This window comes from Lutzomyia longipalpis, chromosome 4, assembly GCF_024334085.1.
Source record: "Lutzomyia longipalpis isolate SR_M1_2022 chromosome 4, ASM2433408v1".
Lineage (NCBI taxonomy): Eukaryota > Metazoa > Arthropoda > Insecta > Diptera > Psychodidae > Lutzomyia > Lutzomyia longipalpis.
This window is the reverse complement of record NC_074710.1, coordinates 6,205,688-6,233,511: the sequence shown is the minus strand read 5'-3', so window position 1 is coordinate 6,233,511 and position 27,824 is coordinate 6,205,688. Positions and strand designations below refer to the sequence as shown.

Sequence of the window (27,824 nt, the reverse complement as noted above, 5' to 3'; positions counted from 1 at the left end):
AAAAAGTGACCACAACTTCGGCGCAAAACCCTACAATTTGCTCCAACATCCTCTATTTGTCCAGAACTTGATATTCCTGGGATGAGATCACCAATCCGGAAATCACTCCATCATTACCAATGAGGAGTGACCACAATTCCGGCGAAAAACAAAAATTTTTGCCCCAGCCAGGGGGGGCAAAATAGGGGGATTTTTCCAGAATTTTATATTTCTGGGATGAGATCCCCAATCCGGAGGTCATTCCATAATTACCAATGAGGAGTGACCACAAATCCGGCGAAAAACCCATCAATTTGCCCCAGCCTCTCCTAATTGTCCAGGAGTTGATATTCCTGGGATGAGATCCCCAATCCGGAGGTCACTCCATCATTACCAATGAAGAGTGACCACAATTCCGGCGAAAAACAAAAATTTTTGCCCCAGCCCCCCCTATTTTTCCAGAATTTTATATTTCTGGGATGAGATCCCCAATCCGGAGGTCACTCCATCATTACCAATGAGGAGTAACCACAATTCCGGCGAAAAACAAAAAATTTTGCCCCAGCCCCCCCTAATTGTCCATGAAAAGGGTAGTTTAACATCAAAAGATTTATTTAAAATGATTGGGAAAATAAAAAAAAAATATTTAGTCGAAAAAAAAAATAAATCATTGACATTGGTAAGATTTGATACCGCGACCCCCGCCGACCATAATATACGAAAACGGCTACTCTACACGTCTGCCAAACATGCGTTGCAATCGAATAAGCAAAACTTCTATTTGAGCTGCCTACCACCACGCTCACGGGGTGGAGAAACACACACACACATAAGCATGCGCGCCCGGATAGGGTGCCTTACAGGCAGCGTGAAAGAAAAAACCGCTGCGAACAATCTTGCGCGCTATTCTTTTCTCGCATGAAAATCTCCGGTGCCGAGCCGAACATTTGAGGTTTTTAATGCCCGGAGATTTATAAAAATTTTTCGACTCCTTTCAGTAAAATCCTTATAACTCCATGGGGACATTAAATATTTGCGTAATATTTTATGGGGTGATAGAGGGATAGTTGGAGCACTGAAATACACAAAAAAGCATTATAAGCCTAAGTCGACTTAGGTTCAAAATGAATGGGCCAAGCGATTTGTATTTCTTTTGCAAGTGGTAGCAATGCGATCGTTGTTGCTGGAACGATCTCCAGAGCTGTACGATCATCATTTTTGTGTGTTGGTAAACATGCAGCTGAGGAGAGGAGGGTGCGGCCAATTGGGGGGGCTCTGTGAGTGCACGATCGCACACTACTGACACGATCACTCACCTCCCATACCCAATTGCTCCGTCTCACTCGCGGGAACGTTTTCTCACTGTATGCTATGTATGTGGTTAGGAAAATGTTCCCCCCACGATGCTCTCTGTGTGCGGCGATCGTGAAACGGGTTTTTGAGTCACCCAAAGAGATTCAAGCACCCAGTTCATGTGGCGCTCTTGGAACATTCACACTCGCGAAGAATCGTTGTTTGGCTCTTTTGGTTCTTTTTTTTCTTCATTCTCTCTCACTCCTAAATTTGGACAAATATCCTACAAAAGTTCTAGTTAGAGAAGGTTCCTTTTTTTTGTAGCAAAATAGGAGTGCAGTGCGGTGCGAAAGAAAAGATGCACAGAGAGCGCCAAGGGTGTGAAAAATCAGAAGTGGGATAGGGTATAGAGTTGTGCAGAAAAGTGCAAAAGAAAAAAAAAAGAGTGAAAAGTTGTGGAGATTTCTCTCAAAGAATCAGTGCTCTCTCAGTGTGCAAAAGTTGTGGCGGAGACAGCAAAAGAAGTGGTTAGTTGGCAAAAGAACGGTTTCTAAACCATCTTCCAGAGAAAATGTATAAATGTACCTACCTATGCTACCTACATGTATAAATGTATAATTTGGCACATAAGACATAAGCCCGAACGAAACACTTGATCATGTACCGGTTGAGAAGTGATCGCAAACTGTGGGGAGACTTTGAGGTGTGCAATCAAAAATTTCCACCTTACACTCACGTAATTACATATTTCTTTATGCTGTGCAAGAGAAAGAACAACAAAAAAGATTATTTACGTAGAGGGTTTTTTTTTCGTTCGTTACGCACCTACTGACTTAGCGGGAGCTTTAAGCAACCAAAAAGCATTTAGTGGAGTGCCTAAAAAGATTAAATTAGTCAAGAGGAGGATTGGATAGAGGAAAAAAAAGATGTATTAACCCATTTACGACGACAAGTGTCCCATTTTACAATACACCTGAATGATTTCTTTTAACACTTATAAAGGTAATTTAGTGCTTTTTATTGGGGGAAATTCTGCTCGTTGTTTTCTTTTTCTTAATAGGTAGGTACTTTAATAGATAAAAACAATCATTAAGAATCATTCAATTTTGTTTTTAATTCTTTAAGAACCAGAGAAGTATAAGAACAGATTCTTTTTTTATTTTAAAGCTTTTACGACCCCAGCCTTTTCAAGCCACAAGGCCAAGAACAGATTTAAGACTTTTCTCAATTTTTTTTAATATTTTGGCGCAAAATGTTGTTCATTTTTAAATCATTTTGAAAACAAAATTTAGTTCTTTATTTAATCCTCAATTACGGTTTTCATGGTTAAAGGGTTTTTAATAAGTCCTCCGTAATGTGAAGAATGTAGGGGAACGTGGCCCAATTCGGACCTCCAAAGGTCCGCGCAAAGTGAGAAAAAGTGGTATAAAATAAAAAGTTTTTTTCTTAAATTTGGTACCATTTTAAAGCCCATTTAATGCTCTTTTTCTTCCATATTTTACTTACATTTAACGTTTTATCAGTTTTAAGTAATAGCGGACTGAAAAAAAAGGGCATTAAGAGGTCCGAATTGAGACACGTTCCCCTATATTTTTTTAATTCTATTTGAATAAATTTTAGTTCACTCGTCTTAGAATTTTTCTCATTCTTTACCCGAATTTGTCTATTTAAGTTAATCAAAACAATATTTTTTTTGGCAAAAATCAAAAGATGTAATGAAAAAAAAATGAAAAAAGTGTCGATTCTGATAAAAATATTTTCTTTTTTTAACAACATAAAAGTTGTAAGATTTTGACAGATGGTGTTTTTTTAAATCGTTGTACTGTCGATTGAAAATTGTCGATCATATAAAGGAAAAACGAAGAATTTGTCATTCCAGAAAATATTCAGAAAGATTTTTAAAGAGCATCGGAAAAGTAATTTTCCTTCAAAAACCCGCTTAAAGAAACAAATAAAATGTCAAAATCTTAAAAGATTTTTCCCAGAATACCAAAAATCTTACAACTGACGAATTGTAAAAAACAAAGAAAAGAAAAGACCCCAAAATCGGATTTTTGGTCCTTCTTTTTTTTTCATTCCATCTTCAAATACGGTCGCCTTTTATTGGTCCATGATATTCTATGAATATCATAAAAGATTTTGACAAATTTTTTCTTTCTTCATTTGTGTTTTAAAAGGAAAATTACTTTTCATTTAAATGGGCTTTAAAGGTGATCTTTAAAGGTCTTTTTGACTATTTAATGGAAAAATAAATCGTTTGTTTCTCTTTCATGGAATGACAATTAAACGAATTTAAAATTGTCAACTTTCAAAATTTTACATCTTTTATGTTATGATAAAAAAAAGATTTTTAACAGAATCGATCCAATATGTTCTTCCCATGTTTCTTTGATTAGTTTTTTTTTAAAAATAAATTTAGTTAAATTAAACGAACGTTCTTCAATAATAAGAACAATCAGTTCTCTCAAAATAGTTCAAAGCATTATTATAATTAAGATAATTTCAACAGATCCTTCCCCGAAGGTTTAATTGACTTTGAAAAAAGAATCCAAGTAATATCCGTCATAAATGGGTTAAGTGATTGCTTTTTCACAATGACAATAAAACCGCTATAATTGCACAATTTTAAAATTTATTTTAGCATTTTGTTTTCTTCTTCGTGATGAATTGAATTACATTAAAGAAACACACAAATATGATAAAAAGTTTGTCTTTTGTGAAATAATTTAAAATTTTAATTAAAAACCAAAAGATCAAGTGATGGTGTGTGTCTTTTGTAGAAGAAAAAAAATTAATAAATATATATTTTGTGTGTAAGAGTAGATAATGTAGTTAATATTAAAATGCCTTTTGCCGCCTCGCTCTCTTAGAAGGTCAATGTGATTTTTAACAAGAAACCGTCGAGTGTTCAAGGTTTCCCTCTTCTTTTTTTTCGGACTGCACACACAAACAGATCGCGCCCCATCCGCAATCACGCAATCACGATCATTTACTACATTCTCTACTGCACCACTAATTTTTATGCAGAAGCATATTTGCGGTTTTTTCTTGTCTTTCACATAAACATTTTATTATCAGTTTAGTGCGATTGTCCGTGAAATGATCGCGATTGTGTTGCAACACGATCAATATGGAGGTGACAATCGTAAAGAAAAAAAAAAACAATTAATAAATAAAACATTAAAGAACATTGTAAACATTTTCCCTGGAAGTTTTTCTTTTAATAAATATTTCTTTTATAAATATCTTTTTGTAAAAACATTAATAGCGGAATTAATAAACCCAACAGATAGACACTTAATTACATTTTTTTCTCTCTAATAAAAATTATTTTTCCTTTCGAGCGCGCATAAACAGATCAAATATTGCGACAAAAATATTTAAAAGTTAGTCAGAAAGTAATTTTTAAATATGTTTTGCAAAAGGTGCGATGGGGCAAGACTTTTTTGGGTCACGTGACAAATAAAATGCAAAAAAAAAGCCAAAGTGGAAGAGCATCCACTTAGACAATTTGTGAATACAAAATGCGATGCTCGTGCAAGTATTGGAAATTTTCTTTCTCCCCACGATGAGTCTCTCAAGTACATATTGCCAAGTGATTGGTTTTTTCTTATTTCTTTATACTTCTTCTTTCAATGGTGGTGGAGTTGAATTGTGTGAGAGGGACACTCCAAAGATATGGGATTTTAGCACAAAGAAGTGATATTTGCGCATAAAATGATCATGAAGTGGAAAAAAAAGAGTGATCTTTGTGGCATTAAAATTGATCTTTTCGAATTCAATTTGAGCCAATAAAATGAATTCAAACTCCCATTTTGATTCTCTATAGATTAGTTTAATCTTTAGAGTGATCTGAAGTGATCTTTACTTAATCTTTAAAAATATTTAAAAAAAAAAATCTTGTATGAAATAAATTTTAAGATAAAGATCATTTTCTTAATGATTTAATTTAATTTACTGTTAAATGGAGCTGTTTTGCACAAGGGGTGTTCATTTTATTTAAAGACCTGTTCGATTTATTTTTATGTGATCATAGTCTTCGTCAATACTAAACTTTACAGAAAATCAAAAAAAAAAAAAACAAATAAACGTTCTTCGGGAGCTTTAGTCTGTAGTGACGAAGCCAAGAAGGTTGTTTGTATCCTTTGAACATTCTTCTAATAAGTCAGATCAAATTTTTCTTGGAGATGTTAAGGAAATAATATTGCCAGACATCTCAAGAAAAGCGGATTTTCGGTTAATTTTTCAGTTTAAATTAACTAAAAAATACTTTAAAAGATGTAAAAAAGAAATCTGCAAACGTTTAAAATCGTAAACGTTCAAAGAATAAATGTCAAACATCAACAAGGAAATGTCAACCTTAAGAAAAACAACGTTTGAACGTCAGTCTATACGTCAAATGTTAACATAAAATACGTAAAATGATAGAATAAATGAACGTAGATACATCGTTTAAATAAAAAGAAATATTTCACGTCAAAAAAGTTACCGTTACCTTTCGAAAAGAAACTTAAAACGTTATAGAATAAATGTCAAGATCGCAAAGAGCATGTCAAACGCTAAAAAGAAATCGTCAAGCGACGAAATGTCTAAACGTCTATTGATCTTTTAACGTTACAACAAACGCCAAATGTTACAGTAAACAACGAACTACAAACGTCAAACGATAAAACTTGTCAAACGTTAGAAGAAAAGACAATGGCAATCATTAGAAATGGAACGTAAAACGTTAGAATTGTAGAAAAATATTAAAATCTGCCAACTCGAAAATTACTGCTGTTAGATTCAGTAATTTCTTTACTCATAAACCAAGCTTTAAACTTAAATTGTTCTTTTAATCTATTTTTAATATTTATTAAAAGAAATTAAATTCGGAAACACCCCCTAAAATAGATTCCTGACTACGCCCCTGGTTTTAGCCGTTTTAGGAAGGGATTTTACAAATTATGCAACAAATTATTGAAAGAAAAACTAATTTAACAAGATTTTAGACGAAATTGTTATTTTTTTGCTCAAATAAAACAAAAATTAATAAAAAGTTCAAAGAGAAAAATGATCAATATGTAAAAAAGATCGATCAGGTAGACCCTCAAATAATATCTTCCTGAATCATTGGGGATCAGTGGCAATATGCACCAGGAAAAGCAATTCTCACAGACACACGAAAGATAAACGCGATCTTTGAGGAATTAACACAGTCAAGGAGCAATTTAATATTCATAAAAAAATCCAATAAAGTGATCTCTATCAAATTAAAAAAACTTGTACCTTTTGCAGTGATCTCCAGGGAGAAAAAAAAGATTCGCAATCGTGGCTTTGGAGAGAAAATTAAAATTATTAGAAAAAAACCTCGCGCGGAAGTGATTGATCGAGAATGGGGTCAATAGACAGTCACACGAGTTACACGGAAATACGGAGGCAGAGCTTAGATGAGGAGTGTGTGGGTCAGACAAATCGTTGGACTCTACCACGACGTCGTGTGCTGAATGTGGTGGATAATGAGAAGATTGTAGGTGGTTTCTGCACGATTGGCAGGCATCGTGGTGCCACTGAGTTCCCGCAATCGCAGCAAGAATTGCTACAGACTCATGTGAACACCATGCAACACAGCTCCAGTGCTCAGGACACACAGGGTGAGACATTTATGACACAATCCCAATCAATCACGGAGACGGATCAAGCGGTGACGCCAGACATTGCGGATACTCTTATGGAGCTGGATGCATATCTTGAGGAGGTTGAGCAAAAGTGTGAAAGGCAGTGGGAGCCAGGTGAGAGCTCCACAAGTGGTGCAACATTGCCAAAAGTAGCTGGTAGAAGGACAACTAGCCTGGAGAATGTTCCGCGTGGGCATCCATACAGATGTACAATTGCCTTCTCACCAAATCGTGCCACTTCCGGACCACCTGGTGAGTACTTCTACTTACTTATAAAAAAAATACCCCTTTTCCGATTCATGTTCCGGGTCATTTCATCCGGCTGTGGATTCGTTTTCATAGATATTATATAGGTACCTCTAGTTATTGCCTCACCCACAGCACCCCTCATTTTTTTAAAAATTTTACGTGATCAGCAGCAGATGTTCCCAAAATGATAAGTTTATTAATAATATTCCAAATGGAATAAAAACTATTTATCATTAAAAAATAATTAAGTTTAAAAAGGATTTTCAGTTTAACTTGAATTAATTTTTTTTTTAATTAGTGAATGAGTAATTAACCCCTTATTAGTTTTGACTTATTTTACCCTAGCTAGGTTTTTAGATTAATCTTTGGCAGATCTTACTTAAATAGCAAACTATAATAGAATTCTTTAGTTAACCCTTTCCCGTTTTTTTTTGGTCATACGTTGACCTAAACATGATACATTTTATTTTCCCAAATTTTTTTTTTATGAATTAAATTGTTTTTCCTAGTTAGAAATACATAAAATTCACGCAGAAGAAGTGGAAAAAGACGTTTCGTCTGAAAAATGCCGTCAGAGCAGGGCCCTGGTGTAAAGCCTTGTGCAGTACTATTTTATGCTTTTACACCGGCGCCCCCGGCTCATGGAGGCGGAAATATTTTGAACTAAATTATGTTCTTTGAAACGCTGAAACTATTGAAACATATACCCCACCAAAAAAACACAGTATGACATTTCCGCGGAAAGTCGTTGGAAAATTCCATCAAATTAAAAATTTTATTTTTATGAAAAAAAAATTATAAATAAATTGAACATAAATTAATTTCTGAGTAATAATATCCCATCTCAAGTGCCAGAATTTTCATTTTTAAACAATACGTGAGAATTAGTGGGAAATTTTTTAGGAATTTTGAAAAATTTTTTGGTCACTTTTTTTTCCTAATAATGAAGTGATTCTTATATGTTCTGGCGGTCCTGACTACAAAAATTTTTATCTCTTGATTTCATCCCAAAGAGTCAGAAATTCCAATTCCAGCCAGAAATTTTTTAATGAAAAAAAAAATGGTTTTTTTATGTCAGATTTGTGGTCACTTTGCCAATGATAAAGTGACCTTAAAATTAATGATCTTATCTATTGATTGTTACATCCTAGACAAATTAGGGATCCTAATGTAAAACAAAACTATTTTTTTAATATTTAAAAAATAATTTAAAAAATCTTTTTCTTAATAATTAATTTCAGTTTTTCACGCCGTCACAAAAATCAAATTATTTTTCTTTTAAATAATTTCAAATGAAAAGAATAATAATCAGGAAAACAAAATTTAACTCATTCATAAAGTTTTTCTTTCCCTTTGACACCGTCTTAAAATTCCTTAAGGACACAGAATAAAAGGAAAAAAATTATTTTTCTTTTAAATGAATTATTCATTCTTTAAGAATGTTTCTTTCACTTTGACACCATCTCAAAATTCCTTAAGGAAAACAGACTTTAATCATTTTTAATAAGACAGAAAACACACCTGCGAATTATCAACTTTTTTTAAAATAGTTTTTATTAAAAATTATTTTAACTCTGGCTATTTGAAGGAATGAACAAATTTTTATTCTGGTAAATTATATTTAGTTACCGGTAGAGATAGGTAATCATGGAAAAAGATGAAAGAATAACTTCCGAGTCCTGAGAATGTACTCCATAATTCCGAAATTGTCTTTATTAATACCTTTTTAATTACAGATTATGGATTATTATCGAAACGAAAAGTACATGAATAAATTTCTGATGAGGTATGCGTTCAAACAATTGGAACTTAAATTCAAATAAAGCTCTGTATTTGTGCCGAATTTTTTTTACATGGTTTTTCCAGACCAAATTCTTTCATTCGCTATAGCTTATTATTACTTGAATTTTACATATGTTGAAAAATAATTGAGCGATTGAGAAAACTCCGTATTGACACTTTCTCATTGCATTTCCTCTCGAAAAAGGTCATTCTCTTTTTAGAGAAGAGTTTGATCAACATGGAGACCAAATTGAGAAAATGATCAATATTATTTATAAAATGATGAATTTGATCATCAAAAGGTACATTATCAAAATGAGATATTACCTCCCTTATTACTTTTGCTTGATCAAATCTATCAACCTTTATTTGATCATTCTTCTTGTCAAAAATCATTTGTCTGATTTCTCTCTCTGCATCCATACAGATATTGACGAGCAGTGGTGATGGTGTAAATGCGAATTTTTCGCAATTTTTGAGGAGGTTTGGGTCATGGATGTGCTTTGGAGTATCAATTATAATTGATAGACATTCCAAACATTTCAATTTATGTTTTAGTACGTTGCTCAGAATATCTGCGGCGATGAATATAATACTCTCTTGGAAAATTTGAGAGAAATCTTCTTCGTCATCTATTTTTTCATTTTCGCTATCTGGCTCTTGTAGTTTGGACTCGTTCATCCGGCATCTGTTGTCATCCGGCAAAATCGTGTCAGTCGTCTCATGCTTAATGTTTAAATTGTAATAAAAAGATATATAGTGGATATGAAATTACATAGTAAAGTAAGTAAATGCAATTGGATTTACTCACGTATTGTTAATTAAATTAGTTTAAGGAAATAGTTAAAGAACTTCTACATTCTACACGTTTCATGAATTTTGATTATTTTAAGAAAAATTTGAAATTGGCTTTCGTGAAAATGAAAAATAAAAAAAATACGTGACATATCCAAGATAAGTTATTTCGAAATTTCCTAATGCGTGAAATTCAAGAAAAAGAAAGGATGATAGCTAGTACCTGTATTACATCTCCATTCAAAACTGAAAGATTTTGCAAAGGAGGCACTTTCAGTATCTCAACATGAGCCAAGTTCGCAAGGCAATTACCTCCCTCAGGGCCATCCATTTCTACGTGTGAAATGAGCTTTTTATAGATAGCACGAAACTGTATCACTGAGGGGTTATTATTGCATCCCAGTCCTCTGCGAACGCAGCCAAAAAAAATCTCAATGTGATCTTGACTTAGAGGGTACGTGCACATTCCCCATGGACCAATATGGCTCCTGACTTTTTCATAAATGTGTGGAATATTCGCCAGGATCGCCCTGAATCCAATAAATCCAGCTTTATTGGCTGATTCTACAACCAGTTGCGTCTTCAGCGTACCTTTATTCTTATTGTTGCGCAGTTGTCCTTTATTTTTGGTGGATTTGCTAGACAGGGATTTCTTATTTTTCACCTCTTTCACAATTCTCAAAGAATTTATATATTCAATTGTTTCTTTGCAAAATTGCTTAACTTCTGCAATATTCGTGTCCCGTATTGGAGTCTTAAACCTGAAAACATAGTAGTTATTGCAAAAAAATGATAGTAAAAAATTTAAGTCTTTAAATTTATCAGGACATTTTCGGTCGTTCGCTCATAATGATCGTCTAATTTTGTTTGTAACTCTTAAATCTATACAAATTAGTCGGTAAAAAAATCTTATAAAAAATTAATGAAATTACTTTAAATATATAACATAATTAACATGTTCTTCTAATATTATTTTACTGAATATAAAAAAACAATTAAACTTTAAAAAATAATAATTTTAAAAAGAACATTTTTTTCATAGTAATTTACATTTTATAATTGACACAAATTGCATAAATTATATACATATTATATAATAATTATGTAATATAGCATAGAGGAACCCGGGGTAAAAAAGTCAGTGGAAAATTTTCAAATATCAATTTCTCTTAGCTTATAAATTGGAAAAAATCGGAAAAATTGGAAAAATTGGAAAAAAATATGATGGAAAGCCCTACCAATCTCCAATAATTGACTGAAATTTAGAAGTTATCCGAACAATAGTTTAGGAGTAAAAAAAAACAAAAAGAATTTTGGGTTCCCCAAACTTTTGCGAATTGAGAAAACTCATTTTCCGATACTTTTCCTTTAAGAATTTTCCAATCTGATAATATTTCTCAGTAGCTGGGTTGCTGTAGAAAACGTTACTAATATGTATTTTTCACTAGCTTTTAATGATTTTTTCTGTACAATTATTTGAATCAAAACATGCCCCTTAGGGTAAATCGTGTCAACCCATGTAAATCTTATGGGATTTTGAACTTTTGACTATATATTCTAACCAATTGTCGCAAAATTGCGTGATTGAGAAAATCGCAAAATTCTCCGTTTTAGTGGGTCTAAATGTGAAATTCCTTGTTGCGGATCAAAAGGTGTGAAGTTTAGCTATCAACTACTATTAATCTCTCAGGTGGAAAATCCTTGGAAATGTTGGAAAATTCGACCAACTTTATTACCCCGCTAGTGACTATATTTACCGCCGAGTCTAAAAAATAAAGTCAGAAGCGGAAGGGTTTAGGAAAAGCTCGAAAACTCATATTTCCTGGGGAGATAGAGAAAAGCAGTCTGAAACAAAGTTGTAGGTCAGAAAATTTCCTATAAGAATGATCTATCGAGAAAATTTTCTTGGTCTTGGGGATTCCTGCAGATAAGGATTTATGCAAATTGACTTTTTTACCCCGGTCTCCCCTACATAATTATTATATATATAGGTACTTAATATGTATAATATTTACCCATGGTTTGTGGATTCTCGGCTATCGGAAAGATCAAACGCGTTGTTTATACGCCGTATAAAGTCAATTGTGCCCTGTGCGTCTTCAAAGAATTTAAAGCCCAGCTCACGGCAACGCTCTATTGCGTTGGCAACCGAATTGCTTAGAAGCTGGGCTGCTAGGACCACCTTCATTTTTTTCTTATCATAATTGATGTGCTCAATCCTCAATTTGGTTCCCATATCAATATGAAGGACTTGCTGCAGTCTAAACACTTCAATGCAGTACTTAAAATCAATCGGACGATTCTGCCCATCAATCATTTTATAGCGACCAAATGTATTGCGTATATTTTTCAACATATGGCATGGATCAGGATATGCAAAAATTTCTGCAGAGGAGTCCTGATCCATGCCTTTGTCGCCACTGCTGTTTATGGTGAATGCGTATTTATCCATATTAGCCTCTGCATTGGTTCCAAGGTGAGTTATGGTGGAAAAATTGACGTTTGCGCCATCAAAAGTGCAGCCTATAAATCATATGCAAGCCAACTTGAACAACGAGAACAAAGTACTTACAACTAATAAGGGTCATATTCAACATAACATTTTTTTTATTTTTTTATTTTTGGAGATTTTATTAAATTTAGCAAAATAGACTTTTATAGTTAATACCAAAAATCTTTTATCTTTTATTATAAATACCAGTTGACTTGTTATTTTAAAATTTAAAGAAAATCACTAAATCGCTCAAAAAATAGCTAAATCACTTACCCAATACTTCCGCTCCAATTTCTTCAATTTTGTAAATGGCCTTCTCCACAAGATTCATTCTCTGAATATGATCTAGACCATTTATGGGAAAATACCCAAAAGGACATTTAATCTTTCCGTCAAGAGTCACAAACATAAAGACTAGAATCTCATTAGCCTTTTTTGTTACATCGGTGTCTTCAAAATTTTTTACAACAGGATAACCATATACTTGGTCCTTCACCTGTTGAACCGCCTGATATGTATGAATCTCGTCCATGATAAGTTGCCCAATCACTTTTTTACCTTCAATGCGTTGTTTCTCAACATGGGCTTTGAGTGAGAGCAATATTTCCCATGTAAAACCGGGGAAGCAATCCAACGATTGATACCAAGTTGTGATGGTTCTTGGGTGTGGGAGACAATTATTGAACTCTTTCCTCACGTATCTTTAAAAATATAAAGAAGGATATAAACATATTTGTTACACTTAAAAAAAAAAAAAACTTTCTGCAGTTTTAATACTTTACCTCAACGCTTTCGCTGAAATAAAGTCAAGATTTGTGGCAAAATTCTTGAGCGTTTCGCAGTACTTTCGTTTCGGTTCCAAGGTCTGCTCCAATAGTGCTTTTAGGACCTCTGGCAATGCTTTATATTTTTCCTCATCTAGTGAGAAAAAGCTCTTCTTACTCAATTCCTTGACGTTCTCCTCAAGTTTTTTGATCTTTTTTAGAGATCTATCAAGCTTATTTTTAATTGAAATTCTCTCTTTCTCTTTTGCATCAAGACTGCTCACAAGTTTGTTAATCTTTTCTCGTAGCTTGATATTTTCGGTCATGAGATCCGCTTTATCAAAAAACTGAAAAAATAAGGTATTTAAATGTATCATAAAATCTATAATATATTCAAATTAAAAAAAATGATTATCAGGATTACGCGTATAACGCGACGTAGACTTCAAAAAAGAAAAAAAATATTTTTCCTTGTGGCTTTTTCAAAATTACAATGTTAGAGTCCAATTTTCTCGAAATCAGTTAAGACACACTCGTATTATATTAAAAAAAAAACTTTCGAGATGAGACGACTTTATCGGTTAAAAGGACTTATAAAAAAACACATTCTTTTTCAAAAGAAATACGCGTTTAAAGATACCTAATTAATTAACAGCAGTAGTTTAGTTTTAGGAAGATACTACGCCTTAACAATTAATTCATTTTATAAGGAAAAATTATTACATCATTATCATCAAAATGGGTAAAACGCATATTTTTTTTCAAATGGGGGCGCTATGACGGGGATTAGGCTAGACCTCCACTAGCGCTTTAAATTCGTATTCGCCTCCTCTATCGCCATACCAAATGTTATCAGGAGTTGTTTTAAAGGAAACAGACAACTAATAAACTAAATTCACTTACCTTGATTTCTTTCTTTTCATCCTTTTTGGCATTTTTCGCCTTAATTACCTTATGACTTGATTCATTCGTTCCACTTTCACTTAGAGTGTTTGTAACTTTCCTTTTTGCATAAGTGTGATCAATAGGATCAAAAAGATCACCGGGAGGTATAAGCCTCTTCATCGTAAGAATAAAATGTTCACGCGTTATGTACCAATCACAATGAATATGAGATCCTCCAGATCCTTAAACTTGTTGTGACTCTTGTGACTTGATTATTAACACGGTGAAGTGACCACAAATCTGACATAAAAAAACCATTTTTTTTTTTCATTAAAAAATTTCTGGCTGGAATTGGAATTTCTGACTCTTTGGGATGAAATCAAGAGATAAAAATTTTTGTAGTCAGGACCGCCAGAACATATAAGAATCACTTCATTATTAGGAAAAAAAAAAAAGTGACCAAAAAATTTTTCAAAATTCCTAAAAATTTTCCCACTAATTCTCACGTAATGTTTAAAAATGAAAATTCTGGCACTTGAGATGGGATATTATTACTCAGAAATTAATTTATGTTCAATTTATTTATAATTTTTTTTTCATAAAAATAAAATTTTTAATTTGATGGAATTTTCCAACGACTTTCCGCGGAAATGTCATACTGTGTTTTTTTGGTGGGGTATATGTTTCAATAGTTTCAGCGTTTCAAAGAACATAATTTAGTTCAAAATATTTCCGCCTCCATGAGCCGAGGTCGCCGGCGTCTGAAGATGGAATTTGCGATATCTCGGGGCCCTGCGTCAGAGTTTGTTTGTAGAATAAATATCGAAATAAAAACGCGCATGTTTCAATGTTTTTATGTTTCACGTTGAACGAGAAAGGAAGGATATAATTTTAAACATTTTAAATTAACTCCAGTCATCCTTAAGTGTTAAAAAAGTATCCCTAATTTGTTTTTTTTCTGTACTCAAATTCTCATAATTTAGACTAAAATTATATATTTTTATCATTTTTATCTTCTAAAATAAGAGCACATTATGCCTCAATAAATGAAGCAAGTTCTACTTCTTGTACGTTTCCCAACGATATTTTCTCACCAAAAACCAAACAGACAAAACCTTTGAAAAAATTAACCTTTTTTGCGACCATTTACAAAATAATTTCATTCAAACATTTTTTGCACCGTAATGAACTAATGATTCGTGAATCGTGCTTTTTTTTGCTTCTCCACTCAACGTTAGGGCAAAAAAATCATACCAAGAAGCTATTATTTGGTAGGAAACTATTTAACAATGAGCTCCGCAACTTTGATAAATCCTCCCGCAATAAATTATTCAATATTCAAATTGGCCAATTGAAAGAAAAACGCGCATGTCTTTAAGCTGCCGCCAAAGGAGTTTATTCATTTTTGCACGTGTTGTGATGTCATTCGAAGAGCAACAACAAATGGAGAAAATCTTGATGAGGTTAAAAGAATGTTTAGGAAAAGTTAAAATGGCGTTACATTTTCCACTGCAAAAGTCAGATTTTGCATGAAAATTGAATAATTCACGTGTGGTAATCTTTTGCTTCAAAGTTACTTTCATAAGCTTGAAGCATATGCTTCATTGTTTTGATAAATAATTTTTTATGTTAAAATGTTGATCTTTTTGACGTTGAGGGTATAAAACAATAACTTAGGATTTGTACAGTACACCCTTTGACTAGATTTATGAAAAATATTTGAGGAAGGAAGCATATGCCTTTGAAACACAGTACTTATTTATAAACCCTTTCGCGGCCACATGAAACATTGAAACATGTGATCTTTGTAATTTGCTCTCCAAAAGCCTTTAGAGGACATATTTTCAGTCAAAACGACTTTTTTTAGCCTCTTTTACGTAAATTCAGATCATTATTATAACTTTGAAAAATTATTAAACCCAGTAAAATTAGTGAGCATTGAATGTTTAATTCATAGGTTAACGTATGATTCTAAAAACTCTAAAGGATTAAAAGCGAAGAAGTTCTAATGGGTAGTCTCGTCTTTTTTTCTCCTCCATAATTTCTTTATTATTTTTAGTTTCATTCATCCCTTTGAATTGTTAAAGAGATGTTAAAGATCATCATTCGGAGCATTGAAGCTTATGTTTTATACATTAAAAGTGCAAAAAAGCGTACAAAAAGCTTTTGCATTTTTGTGAATATCTTGCTTAGCGAATCTCGAATCTTTGATTTGTGATATTTTATCTTGAAAGAAATACAATTCATCAATTTTATCATTCGCAGCAGAGATGCATAGGTAATGTTGTAAATGAGAAATATGAGGGCGTGGTTTATGAATGATTTAACAAAGCCTTTTCCTTAGATGTTTTTTTTAAGAAAATGGAAAGTTTTTTAGCTTCATTTAAATTAATTTTTTATTTTATCTTTTGGTCTTATCAGTATCTCTGAATGATGTCATAAAAGCCTCAAATTGCATAAACTCCTTTACATAGTACAAAACAAATGTTTGTATTCATGTATTTTATTTGCGGAAAATGATTTTAGCCTTAAGGGAGTTTTTTTTACTAACAACTTCTCGCAGTTTGTTAAATATAAATTCATATTTTTGCAAATATTTCTATTGAGCATTTTTTATATCTCTGTGTCTTTTTTTATTACATTTAAAAATGTGTCAATGCGGTCGGTGGTTTTTGTGTCTATCTCAACACGGGCGCTAATCAATGCCTATTTGCACATTTTGAAATATTTATCATAAATTTTTGGGTGGCAAAAAATTGCCAAATTGACACGGTGAGATGTCATTTGGGAGATTTTTTTTAATAAAGTATTTTTGGGAGTGTTTTTCAGAGGGGGGAGTAAGTTTTTTTTCGCACGAAATGAATTTCTCAATCATCCAATTTTTTTCAAATCTCTCGCGGTGATTTTGTCGTGATTTTTCCGCGCAAAAAGACAAAGAGTCGAGTTTCGCTCTACAAGAAGTTCCATGGCGCGCGGACCTTCCAATTGAAAAGATCATTTCCTATTTTTTTTTTTAGCTTTGTGAAGAGAGAAGAGAATGACTCACACGTATAATTTTCTATTGCTCAATTCCACCAACAACATGGCAATTTATGGGCATGTTGGTGGTGCGATTTTGTACCTCCTGCAGGAGAATGACATTTCCCTCTACCATTTCTTAAGTAAATAATCATTTTCTCAGCTCTTTCTTAGTTCACCAGCAGTGTGTGGTGAGTAATCCAGTGGGGAGGGCCCCTTAATGACTTTTTTTTTGTCTTGTCTCCTCTCAATTCCAGAGAGAGAGAGAGAGGAAGGGATTATGCCATTGATTTGCTATATATTGATTTCTTTTACCAGTCGTGCAATTTCTTGCAATTTTAATGATTTTGCCCCCTCTTTGGCGGGGAACTCTGTGGCGCGATTGTTTCCAATTGAAGAGAGAAAAAAAACTTTTTTTGCCACACAAATCCCATCCCGGGGAATCTTGTGCCTGGTCAGTGGAAAGGAGAGACACTCAACCGTGTAGAAGACAATGTGCAATTTCCATTAAACTGACCATAAATTCTACGCTCAAATTCTCCTCAATTGAAATTATATTCTTGCTTGATCTCTCCTCTTTTAACTCATCTTCGTTTGGTAATCCAGCGCGAAAAGCCGCAGATTTCATTTTTACCCAAGAAACGTAATTTTATATTAAAAAAAAATCATCATTGAATGACAAAAAAAAATAATACTTTGATGGGATTTGAACTTGCAACTCTAGGCTAAATGAAACACTTAAAGGGATGCCATTGTCTTGCAGGTTAGACTAAATATTGTTCTTCCTTTGAAGTAGCGAAATTTGATTTTTAAAGATATTTTCTAATCAATTGGGATCGATTCTGTTAAAAATCTTTAAACAATTCGTCAGTTAGGGTTAACTGGGGCAAAAAGTAAAAAGAAGAAGAAGAATTAATTGGAATATCTCAGTAAATATTTTTCCGTAATTATTCTAATTTACTCAAAATGAATTTTTATACTTCCTACTAAAATTAGAGAGTTTCATGCAAATTAAACAATTGGGTCGTATTCTGCGATCAAAAAAACCCATAAAATTCTTAAAATTTCAGAACAAAAAAATCGTTTTTGGATTGAAATCGTTCAAGGATTTGTTGATCGCTAAATATGACACAATATTTGAGTTTTTATTTAAAGAAAAATTTTAACGCTTCAAGGGTTTGGAAAATTGTCCGAAAATGCATTTTCCCATTCAGACAGATACAAATCTTCTGAGAAAAAGTTGTAGCCCGGAAAATTTCCTAGAAGATAGTTATTATTGCCAAATTCAAATAATATTTTCACAAAATTCAGGAAAAGATTTCTCCCAAAAAATTTATAATACAAGAAATCTTAAAAGATTTTGACATTTTGTTTCTTTCATTAATCGTATTTTTCAAGGAAAATTACTTTTCCATGGCTCTCTAAAGATCCTTTTGATTTTTTCCGGAAAAGCAAATCCTCTGTTTTTCTTTCATTGAACGACATTAGAATGATTTAAAAATATCAAGTGTCAAAATCTTATAAAAGCCTTTAAGGTTTTAAGAAAATAAAAGATTTTTGACAGAATCGTCTCCAAAAAACTGACAAAAAAATCCTTTTAATCACTAATTATGCCCCAGTCCACTCTATTCAGCGGAACTTTCTTCCTAGAATAATTAAAAATTATTACAATCAATCTTACCCACTTTTTGGCGCGAAAACTCAACTCTCGATTTCTTTTATTTTACGTACCTCCTCCTGCATCCGAAAAAAGAAATAAAAATAAATTGATTTAGCTCAGTGTATTTGCAATTTAGCCCCATTGTCTCATTCATCAAAATGTTTCTTTTTTTTTGTTATTTTCACTTTTCGTCATTTTTCCGCTCTTTCTTGCCCCTTCAACGTGTGTTTTTTCGGTGAAAATGAAATTTCGTCGTTTTATTTCCAATACAACTCGCTATACATTTTCTTCTTCTACCACAATAAAATGGAAATCGATAGTTTTTATTCGATGAATTTTAGCTAAAAAACTATTCAGGTATTCATATTTAGTTTTCTTTTCGTGCTGGTTGCGTTGAAAATTTAGGTGGGAGAGTGTTGTTTTTTTTTTAACGACCTACCTGTAGCTTCTCGTCCAAAATGATTATCATTGGGGAACCTTCAGAAAATCACGGAGTACACACGATATGCATTTTTCTCAAAGTGCTAGGTCAATAGGCACACACTTGAACCAGTTGAAATTTTTCCTTCAACCACTTTCCCGGCTTTGTGAATTTTATTAGAGGCTTAAGCTCCGGGTGGGAGAATTTTTGGGTAAAAATCTCTTCAAGCTCCCTAATGAGGGTTTTATGTGTGCGATATTTGGGTTTGAAAATAAAACGAATAATAGATTTTGCTTCCGTCATGGCAAAAGTTGAATGAATTTATGGAATATCCATAAATGAGCTAAATGAGTGGGTTTAGATTTATAAAAAATATTGTAGATGAATCATACTTTGAGAGAAAAAACTAAGCAGAAAAAATATTTATTCTTTTTTCTGATTATAAGAATTTTTCAATAATGCCACTCATGTTTTATTGCAAAAAAAATCTTTTATAGCACCCTTGACAAGACCCAAAAGGAGGTTACATTTAACAATAAATCAAGTGTTGTCGTCTAATCGATTAAAGATTGAAGAGCAAAAAAGTTTTGGAAGAAGATCAAGTCTCGGTTCTTTAGAGCAATTAAAGCCTCAATGACTTTTACAAAAATCGTTTCTAGCACCTTAGGCAAGAACCAAAGAACGTGCTAACAATAAATCATGTGTGTTTTCATAAAATCAGTTTAGAATTCATGTGCAAAAGACGATTAAAAAAAAAGAACAGCATTGATTGTGTCAATTTAGGCTTCAGGATTTGGTGTAAAAGACATTTTTTTATAGCATCATGAACTCTTGGTTATAAAAAAAAAACATCAAGCGATAAATCAAGTGTTGCAATAAAAGAAGTTTAGAACAATTTAAGTTTTAATAATTAATTAAGTTTTGTAAAATATTTTGAGGATTTAAGAGCTAAAAGATAGATTAAAAAAAACAAGCTTGATTTCTTTAATACTGTAGGACAATTTAAATCAGAAATGCAGAAAGAGAAGAATTTTATAGCAGGGCCTAAACATAAACCAAATAATTGTCATTTTGAGTTACGGCTTTATGACCCAATAGATTATTTATTTATAGAAATGCCATTTATTCGTTCTGATTAGGAACATCTGCTTATTTAATTGTTTTGAGCTTCTGAAATAATCTTTTATAGCATGAAATGTGTCTTGGCTAAAAAAGTCTAGTAATTGGAAAAAATTCTGATCTTTCGAAATTTCCTATCATAATTCCTTATGGAAAATAAAAGTGTTGTTCATCAATTTATAGCAATTAAGGGTTAGTTTCAAAAGAAGCGAAATGTGTCTTGGCTAAGACCGCTAAGACACTAAAAATTAATTTTAAAAAAAAGACTCTTTCCACCCACACCTTAAGAAGACGCAAGTTAACAAAAGATTCTCTACAGAATCATTTAAAAAAACTTATTTTAATTCGAAAAGAAAATTTTTCCGAGAAAGGTAAATGTTGTGTTCAAAAATATTTAGAGAAAAGATTTATGGTAGGACTCTGACTCAGAGGTAAACGAAAAAATTTCTCCGTGAATTCAAAAAGAGGACAAACACAGCTTAAAAGGCTTAGAGAAAAATATGATTTAGTAGGTAATTTAGGCCAGGTGATTTGCAAAATGACCCAAAACGGGGAAATTTGAGTTTGGAATACCAAATGGTGTGTCCCGCATTTTTTGACTTCCTCTCTGCGGGTACTCGAGCGAATGTCCACCAACATCGTGCCCTCCATCACAACACCTCACAACACCTGAACACCACTGCGAAGAGTCACGCAAGAGTGGAGGGAATTTTTTGATTTTAGGAGAATCAGTCTATGTGTGGCACTCGTGAGTGCTGGAAGCGAACTTAATCCGGGTGCAAATATACAACAGCAAAAAATAAAGTTGATGACACTGAAGTAGATATCTGGGTTGGGGCAGATTTTTTTCGTTTCTCATTCATTGCTATTTTTGGGTGAGGAGAAACCTTCAGTTGAGTATTTAATTGTTTCTTATGCATTTTCTTGTCTTCTGTGCAGGTGCTGAGGAGCAACCTGAGAGACGATGGAGGCGTACTTCAATGCGAAAAACCCGTCCAATTGTTCTGCCTGAGAGACACCCAACTGAGGAGACTGAGATGCAGGAAACTGCATCAACCACAGTGGCAGCTGAGGGGGATTTGAGAGATTTTTTAGCGTACAACAGTGTCCGATTGACTGATACGCGTGATCCCGTGGTGGTGCTGCGTGAACCACAATTGTGCCCCGTACGACCAGCCCCACTACCACCCACACACAGCCTCCCAATTACCCCAAGTCACGTCGCTCTACCAACGGCAACGGAAGAGCAGCGTCCACGGCAGTTGGGACGTCGCGCTGAGATGCAACCGCGTGTTGTGGCCATAAATGCCGAAAGTGCGGGAAACCCTCAGATTATTGTGTCCCACCAGCGTCCAAATAGTGCCCCGGCGAGAGTCCCATCGACGTCAGAAGTCAGCTCAGTGGTCACATCACGCAATCCCAGCCCAACTGCGTCAACAATCTCCAGTTCAGCGTCAAGCTCAATAGGTTCCACAGCAGCTACGCCACAGAGGTGAGTTTATGTACAAGAACAACCCCCATCCACACCCCCACACCCCCCCCCCCATGGTGACCGGAAGTGTGGCCCAATTGCCAGAGGGCGTTCTCAGAAGCGTGTCTGATGCGTTGTCCTGACAACGGATCAGCCAAACACATGCCACACAGTACATTTGCCCATGCGATCAATATAGCACCACCAAAAGCAAAAATTATCAGACACGGTTCTTTCATTTTCCCTCTCCCGGAGGGTGCGTCCTTCACCACGTACGATTTAGTAGCTCTATTAGTCAGTTAGAAGTGATAATGCTAGTGCTGGTGGCCACAAGTTCCCTCCATGTCAGGTTAGTGAGTGTGTGAGAAAGTCCTTCAACCCACCATTTGCCACCCTTGAATTGCTAAAAAGGATTATTTTTCATTTCTCCTCGCAAAAGATTATTCTTTCGAATGCAAAGTGGCTGAAGGGGCTACTCATTTGTTTACAAAAGAGTTAAATTCATTTTTAAATGTCTCAATTGAATTTACATGAAGGAGCTCCCATTTAGTGGAAGGATTAAGCATGTGGTAAAAGGCAATGATGCAAATAAATAGGGAAACATGGGGTAACACCATTAATACGTGCGGAGAATCGAGGTTTCTTACCTGAATAGTTTGATTTTCATTTTCTCTCAAAAGAAAATATTTTTCCAAGTTTTCAAGTGACGATCTTGAAGAAATGAAACTTCCCTGCACACAGATGTATTCTATGACGATTTAAAAAATGTCGAATTGGCCACGGTGACCAGCAAAATCCTCCAAGAGTTAACCTATTATTTTTTTCATTTCAGATTCTGTTAATCTATTAGTTCTCGCCCCTAGATCCTAGATAGTTAAAGAGGATTCGTTTCCTAGCCCTCAGAACTATTTTTTGTTGAATTTTTTCAAACTTGTCGTTCTCGAGATGTTCTACTCCCGGAAAAAAAAACCTATTTTGGTCTCTAACGGATGTCCTGGAAAGGATCATGTCTAATCTTTTGTATATTCCGGGAGCTACAATAGTGCCAAATAAGATTTCACTGTCAAAATATTTAAAGATTTTCATAATTTTCCACAATTTCATATTTCATAATTTTGTAAGAATTTTCATTGAAAATTAATTTTTCGAGACAATTTTGAAGTCAGATTTTATAAATTGTTTAGGTTAACCCCTTAAGGACCAATGGAACATTTTTTACCCATAACTCGTTTTTGAAAATGTCTAATTTTGGCAAAGTTAATTTTTATTTATTGATCCAAAACTAATGCAGAATTATGTCTTTGTAATGAAAGCCCCAAAAGTTTATTCTTACTTCATTCAACTAGCTGCACGGAAAGAAAAAAGTTGAGGCGGCGCAAAAATTCAGTTCTTGTTAAAATAGCAAGTTATAATGTTATTGTACCCGCCACTGTCCATTTGCACTAGCCGGAGACTCCAGCTGTGCCAACTAGAAAATCCTGTAGAATCAAATGAAATTTTCTGCTCTTCTCACACATTTGTCACTTTGGCTTTTCGTCGACTGCGCAACCTTGTCTCGTATTTGTTTTATAAATCTTGTGCAGATGCGTGACATGCTACTTCAGTCGACGGCTTTGCCGACTTTGAAAAGATGAGATATATAATTTTAAAGATGTAGATGTCTCTTTTTCTCCAATTATAGCATACAAAAATCAAAACGAATGAGACAAAATGTGTGTGCATATATGCCATTTCCTTCTGACTCATTGGCGACATAGCCAGTTTGTAGTTGAGTTAGAAGCAAACTCCAGCTCTGCCAACAATGTAACAATTCTGACGCCAAACTGTTGGCATAGCAAGAGTTTCCAGCTAGTATTAGTAGTTATTTTTCTCCGTGTGAATTCCTTATGATCCTTAAGAGTTAATATCTTTGTGTGCCAATTTTAAGCACTTAAACATTGTAAACTAAAGTATCTAAAACTGGCCCTAAGCACTAGTTTGCAAAGGGCATAATAAAATTTTATTCTATTCTAAAGTATCTAAATAAAACTTTGTTGCATTAATTTCTATATTGTTGGAAGAAGCCGAAATATCTTGTTAAAAACGTGTACGTTAAAAGAGATAAAAAATTACAAAAATGACGTCATTTTCCACATTTTTAGATAAATCCTTGACGATTTTTTTGGGGTTTTTCTTAACTGGTTTTATGTAAAAAAAAAATATAAGAGGTTTTTGTGGCAATTTCTTATCATTTTTTCTGCAAGATTCAGTCCCGATTTATTATTCTCGATAGATCAATTTAGTTTAGCCTATGAATAAACTTCTTTAGCTTAAGTATTTCCTGAGGAAAGACCTTGTTTTATGTCAAACTCTTAGTCTTTTCAAAGGATTAAAAATTATTAAACTTTCTCAAAATTTTGTACTTCAACCCCAGCAATGATTACCCCCTTAAAAGTTCTAACAACGAAAACTTTCTTTATGAATAAAGAGAATTCTTACTTTTCAGACCTCGCCGGAGTCGTTCGAGTTCAGAGGAGGAGGATACACAGGCACAGACGGGAGACACAGATGATACGCATTTAGATGGTGGAAATAGGAATACGTGGCCGCATAATTTGAGTCGCGCCCTGGCTACCCTGGGATGCACTCTGGGGCTCTTCAATGTATCCCGTTTTGCAATAATGAGCGTCCACTTTGGTGCCAACTTCATCCTCCAGTTCCTCATACTCTCCGTCATCTTCGGCATTCCCATGCTGTGGCTGCAGATGAGTCTCGGGGCAAAGATGCGTGCTGGATGTGTTTCCATGTGGCGCATTAGCCCCATTAGTCGTGGAGTTGGTGTAACATTGCTGCTAGTCCAGGGATTGGTGACACTGTACTCTGCTGTGTCGGTTGGCTGGCTTCTGGTCTACTTTCGGGACTCCTTCGTCTCCAGGGATGATCGGTATCGCTGGGAGGAGCCATTTGAGCTCTTCCGCGGCAGTGTATCCAATGATTCCCGCCTCTCGGACACCGTTGCGGACTACTTCAGTGGTGTTGTCCTGCAGCGATGGCACCTTGGACCAGCTGGACGTGTTGGGAGTACATCCGGATTGGGAGCTGTGCGCTTTCAAGTTGCCTTCAATTTATCCATCTTCTGGACACTCGTCTTCATTGTCCTCTGCCGGGGACTTCGATCGTACGGGAAGTTTGTCTACGTGCTGGCAATTCTTCCCACACTGGGGATCACGGTGTTGTGCACAAAACTCCTCACAATGATTGACTTTACGAGTTTCCAGAGTATTTTCCCCGCAACCGATTGGCAGGATTTCTTTATGAATTCCCAAAGTTGGATGTCAGCTGCGCAGGAGACATTCCTCACGTGGTGCCTTGCTGGGGCATCCATTCTGACCATCTATAGTCGCGGTACGGCGCCCAAAAGTGGTGGGAGTTCGCGTGATTTGCGTCGAGATGCCCTCCTTGTGGCACTCTTTACAATTTATGGGCTCATGATGGCTGCCCTCATGGGGAATAGCTGTGTGCAGATCCTCTTTAACTACGGCTACCTCTACTTTCCGGGATCGTATGAGAATATTGGGACGAATGTTTTTCTCTACCCCCGCGATGGGCCTCTGTTGCCGCCGCAGATTGTCAGTGTGCCATCCAAGTGGTTGCCACGGTACTCCTCCGTCGTTGGGGAGTCCTTCCGTCGTCCGGGGATGGTGCCATCGCGTGAAAGTGGCTACCAAGTGTTGCGGCTCGTCACGGAACTCTTCCCAGCCACCCTTGCAGCTGCCAGCAGGGCCAATATATCAGCTGTTTGGAGCCTCCTGGGGTTCCTGGTGCTCCTTCTCTTTGCTCTGGCACAACTGAGTGCAATGTGGAAGCCAATTGCAATTTCCCTCGGTGAATCCCCAAGTTGTGTCCTCCTCAGCTGCGTCACGGGCCTCCTTCTGGCCATCCCACTTGCCACTGAGAGCGGCATCAGTGTCATTCACTTCCTTGATGTCATTCTCGGCGGCGCCTGGTGGTTGATGCTCGTGTGGCTGGCTCAACTCATTGCCATCTTCCTCATTCGTGGGCGTCCCTACAGTGCTGACCTCCTTGTGTCGGATCTTCATCTCACGCAAACCTTTTCGGCTTTCATTGCATTCGCGTGGAACGTCCTCATCCCCATTGGACTGATCGTTCTCGCCATTTTTGAGTACAAACTCTCCAATGCCAGGGAATTCTTTCACTGGCGCGGCACCAACTACTGGCCACTGTGGGTACGCAAAGTCGGTGGATTCCTTCAGGTGGCCATCATCCAGATAATACCCGTTGTGGCCATCATACAAATCTACAGGTACATCACCAAGGGACCACCAGATATTCTCGATGTGAGTAAATCTTCCGGAGGAAATCCGAGAAATCTCTTAATCTCTTCATTTCAACTCATTTTTCCTGCAGAGAATTCAACTCCTCTATCGTCCGGAAGTTGATTCAGGTGGGCGTGTGAGGAACTTCCCGAGTCCGGAGGCGCAACGTCCACCAACATCTCCCGCAGCTGCAACAACCATCACACTGGAGACACATCCAAATGTTCAGGATGATGCTCCACCCAAGTACACACCCCCACCGTCCTATACAACAGCCACAGGGGCGAGAATAGCTAAATTGCTCCGACAGAGCATCCGACGAAGTGTCCGGAGGTTGGTCAAATTGCAGCAAAAATGATTTTTCTGATTTTTTTTTTAAATTTTCTATTTTCTTTGAAGGATTCTTGGCGAATCAAGTGGCAATAGGCGACAAAATGAAGCATCCCCATCACGTCCACCCCCTGATTACTCCACCGTCGTTGTCGATCCGAGTGGGGAATCCGGGGAAATGGGGCCACGGGTGCTGTACAATAGTCACACAAATAGACGCTCAGAACCACCACCAGCTGCCACGTGTCAACGTCTCACGGCTCAGGATGTGGCACAATTGCTACGTCCACGACGCACCAATTTCCATCGTGCCAGTTCCCTCGGGGGATGCGTTGAGCAGGTGCTGAGAGCATCCCTTAGGCATGCTCAATCGCGCTCAGTGGAGAATTTAGTACTAAATGCAGCCCCAGCTGGCCAGAGTAGCTGCATAGATTTGGATAAGAGTAAATCCGAGGACTCCTTCTCTGTGATATGAGAGAGAATTTTTCAAAATGAACAACGATCTGATGGAACTGACCAGGAATCTCCCGGAATTTAGAGATTTTCAATTTAGAGATCTTAAAACAAATACATTTTAATCGAAATTCTATAAAAGATTTTTTTTCTTTGATTTTTAAAGGTATTTTGGGATGATTTTTAAATAACAGAAATCTTCCAAAAATCAAATTAGCTACTGACTGTGGCCACTTGTTTAACCCTTTCAGGTAGGAGTGTAGCTAGAAATTTATTCAAAAAGGTGGTTTGATTATTTTTCTTTTAAATACGTTGAAAATTTATCAAAAAAGGACGAATGTTTTAAATTTATTTTCTAACGTTTAAAGTGTTCAAAGGTTTTTCTTTTTAACGTAAGACGTTACAAGGACGTTTTTTAAACTCTGACGTTTTCTTTCTAACAGTTGACATTTGGTTTCGCGTTTGACATTTCTTTATCAACATTTGCCGTTTTTTCTGACGTTCGAGAATGTCCTTTTTAATTTTTTTTAATGTAATTTGACTTAATTTTTTGATTTTTTAGGAGGTGTTTAGACACAAAATACCCTTTTTTCTAGTCCCTGATTAAGGACAATATCTTTTCTATTTAATATTATTTTGCATTTAAAAGTGAAAGTTTTTGGGGTAAAATATGATTTTGTAATTTTTTAGAATGAAAAAATCAGATGAAAACGTCTTTCCAGGGTTAAGTGAGTTTACCCATTTTTAGCTCTTAGAAATGATTTTTTTTAGATCTTCTTGGACGGTGAGTAACTAAAAAAAAAAATCTTTGATTCAAAAAGATTTGTATAATTTTTCTCTTAGAATTCATAGATCGATACAAATTAGTTAACCCTTTCGCGTTTTTTTGGTTGTACGCTAACTTAAACACTTAAATAGTATTTTTTCCGAACTTATTTGCTCCTGTTTATTGAAAACCTTAAAAACACGTTAAAACTTAGACAAAAGAAATAAAAGTATAAATCATAGAAAAGTTTATTTTGTAAATCTCTTCGCGATTTTTATCAGTTTCTTTCATTATTTACTTTCTTAATTTTTACTGTCAATTGTAAAACTACCGGAAAAGCTACTTTTTGACCTAATTGAGAGTTAACTCAAG

The 27,824-nt window shown here is 35.1% G+C and overlaps 1 protein-coding gene across 5 annotated transcripts; it reads left to right on the top strand.

Annotated features, from left to right (window-relative positions):
• On the top strand, positions 1-26,827 carry LOC129795840 (sodium-dependent transporter bedraggled). Of its 5 annotated transcripts, XM_055837347.1 has the most exons (7): positions 1,447-1,506; positions 1,597-1,799; positions 6,550-7,181; positions 21,056-21,608; positions 24,073-25,924; positions 25,995-26,236; positions 26,303-26,827. In XM_055837347.1, exons 3-7 carry the CDS (start codon positions 6,647-6,649, stop codon positions 26,706-26,708), a joined length of 3,588 nt encoding a protein of 1,195 aa, XP_055693322.1. In that variant the 5' UTR covers positions 1,447-1,506; positions 1,597-1,799; positions 6,550-6,646; the 3' UTR covers positions 26,709-26,827. The 5 variants fall into 5 exon arrangements, with proteins under 5 accessions (XP_055693319.1, XP_055693321.1, XP_055693322.1 ...); XM_055837344.1 differs by having other exon boundaries at positions 1-1,799; XM_055837346.1 differs by having other exon boundaries at positions 1-1,853.
• Positions 26,828-27,824: the final 997 nt, after the last annotated feature.

Bases quoted from the DNA above. Each gene is read 5' to 3' on its own strand.
- LOC129795840 (XM_055837344.1), top strand. From the start codon at position 6,647: ATGGGGTCAATAGACAGTCACACGAGTTACACGGAAATACGGAGGCAG. The intron at 7,182-21,055 runs GTGAGTACTTCT...TCTTCTGTGCAG, and splicing joins TGCCACTTCCGGACCACCTG to GTGCTGAGGAGCAACCTGAG. The intron at 25,925-25,994 runs GTGAGTAAATCT...TTTTTCCTGCAG, and splicing joins GACCACCAGATATTCTCGAT to AGAATTCAACTCCTCTATCG.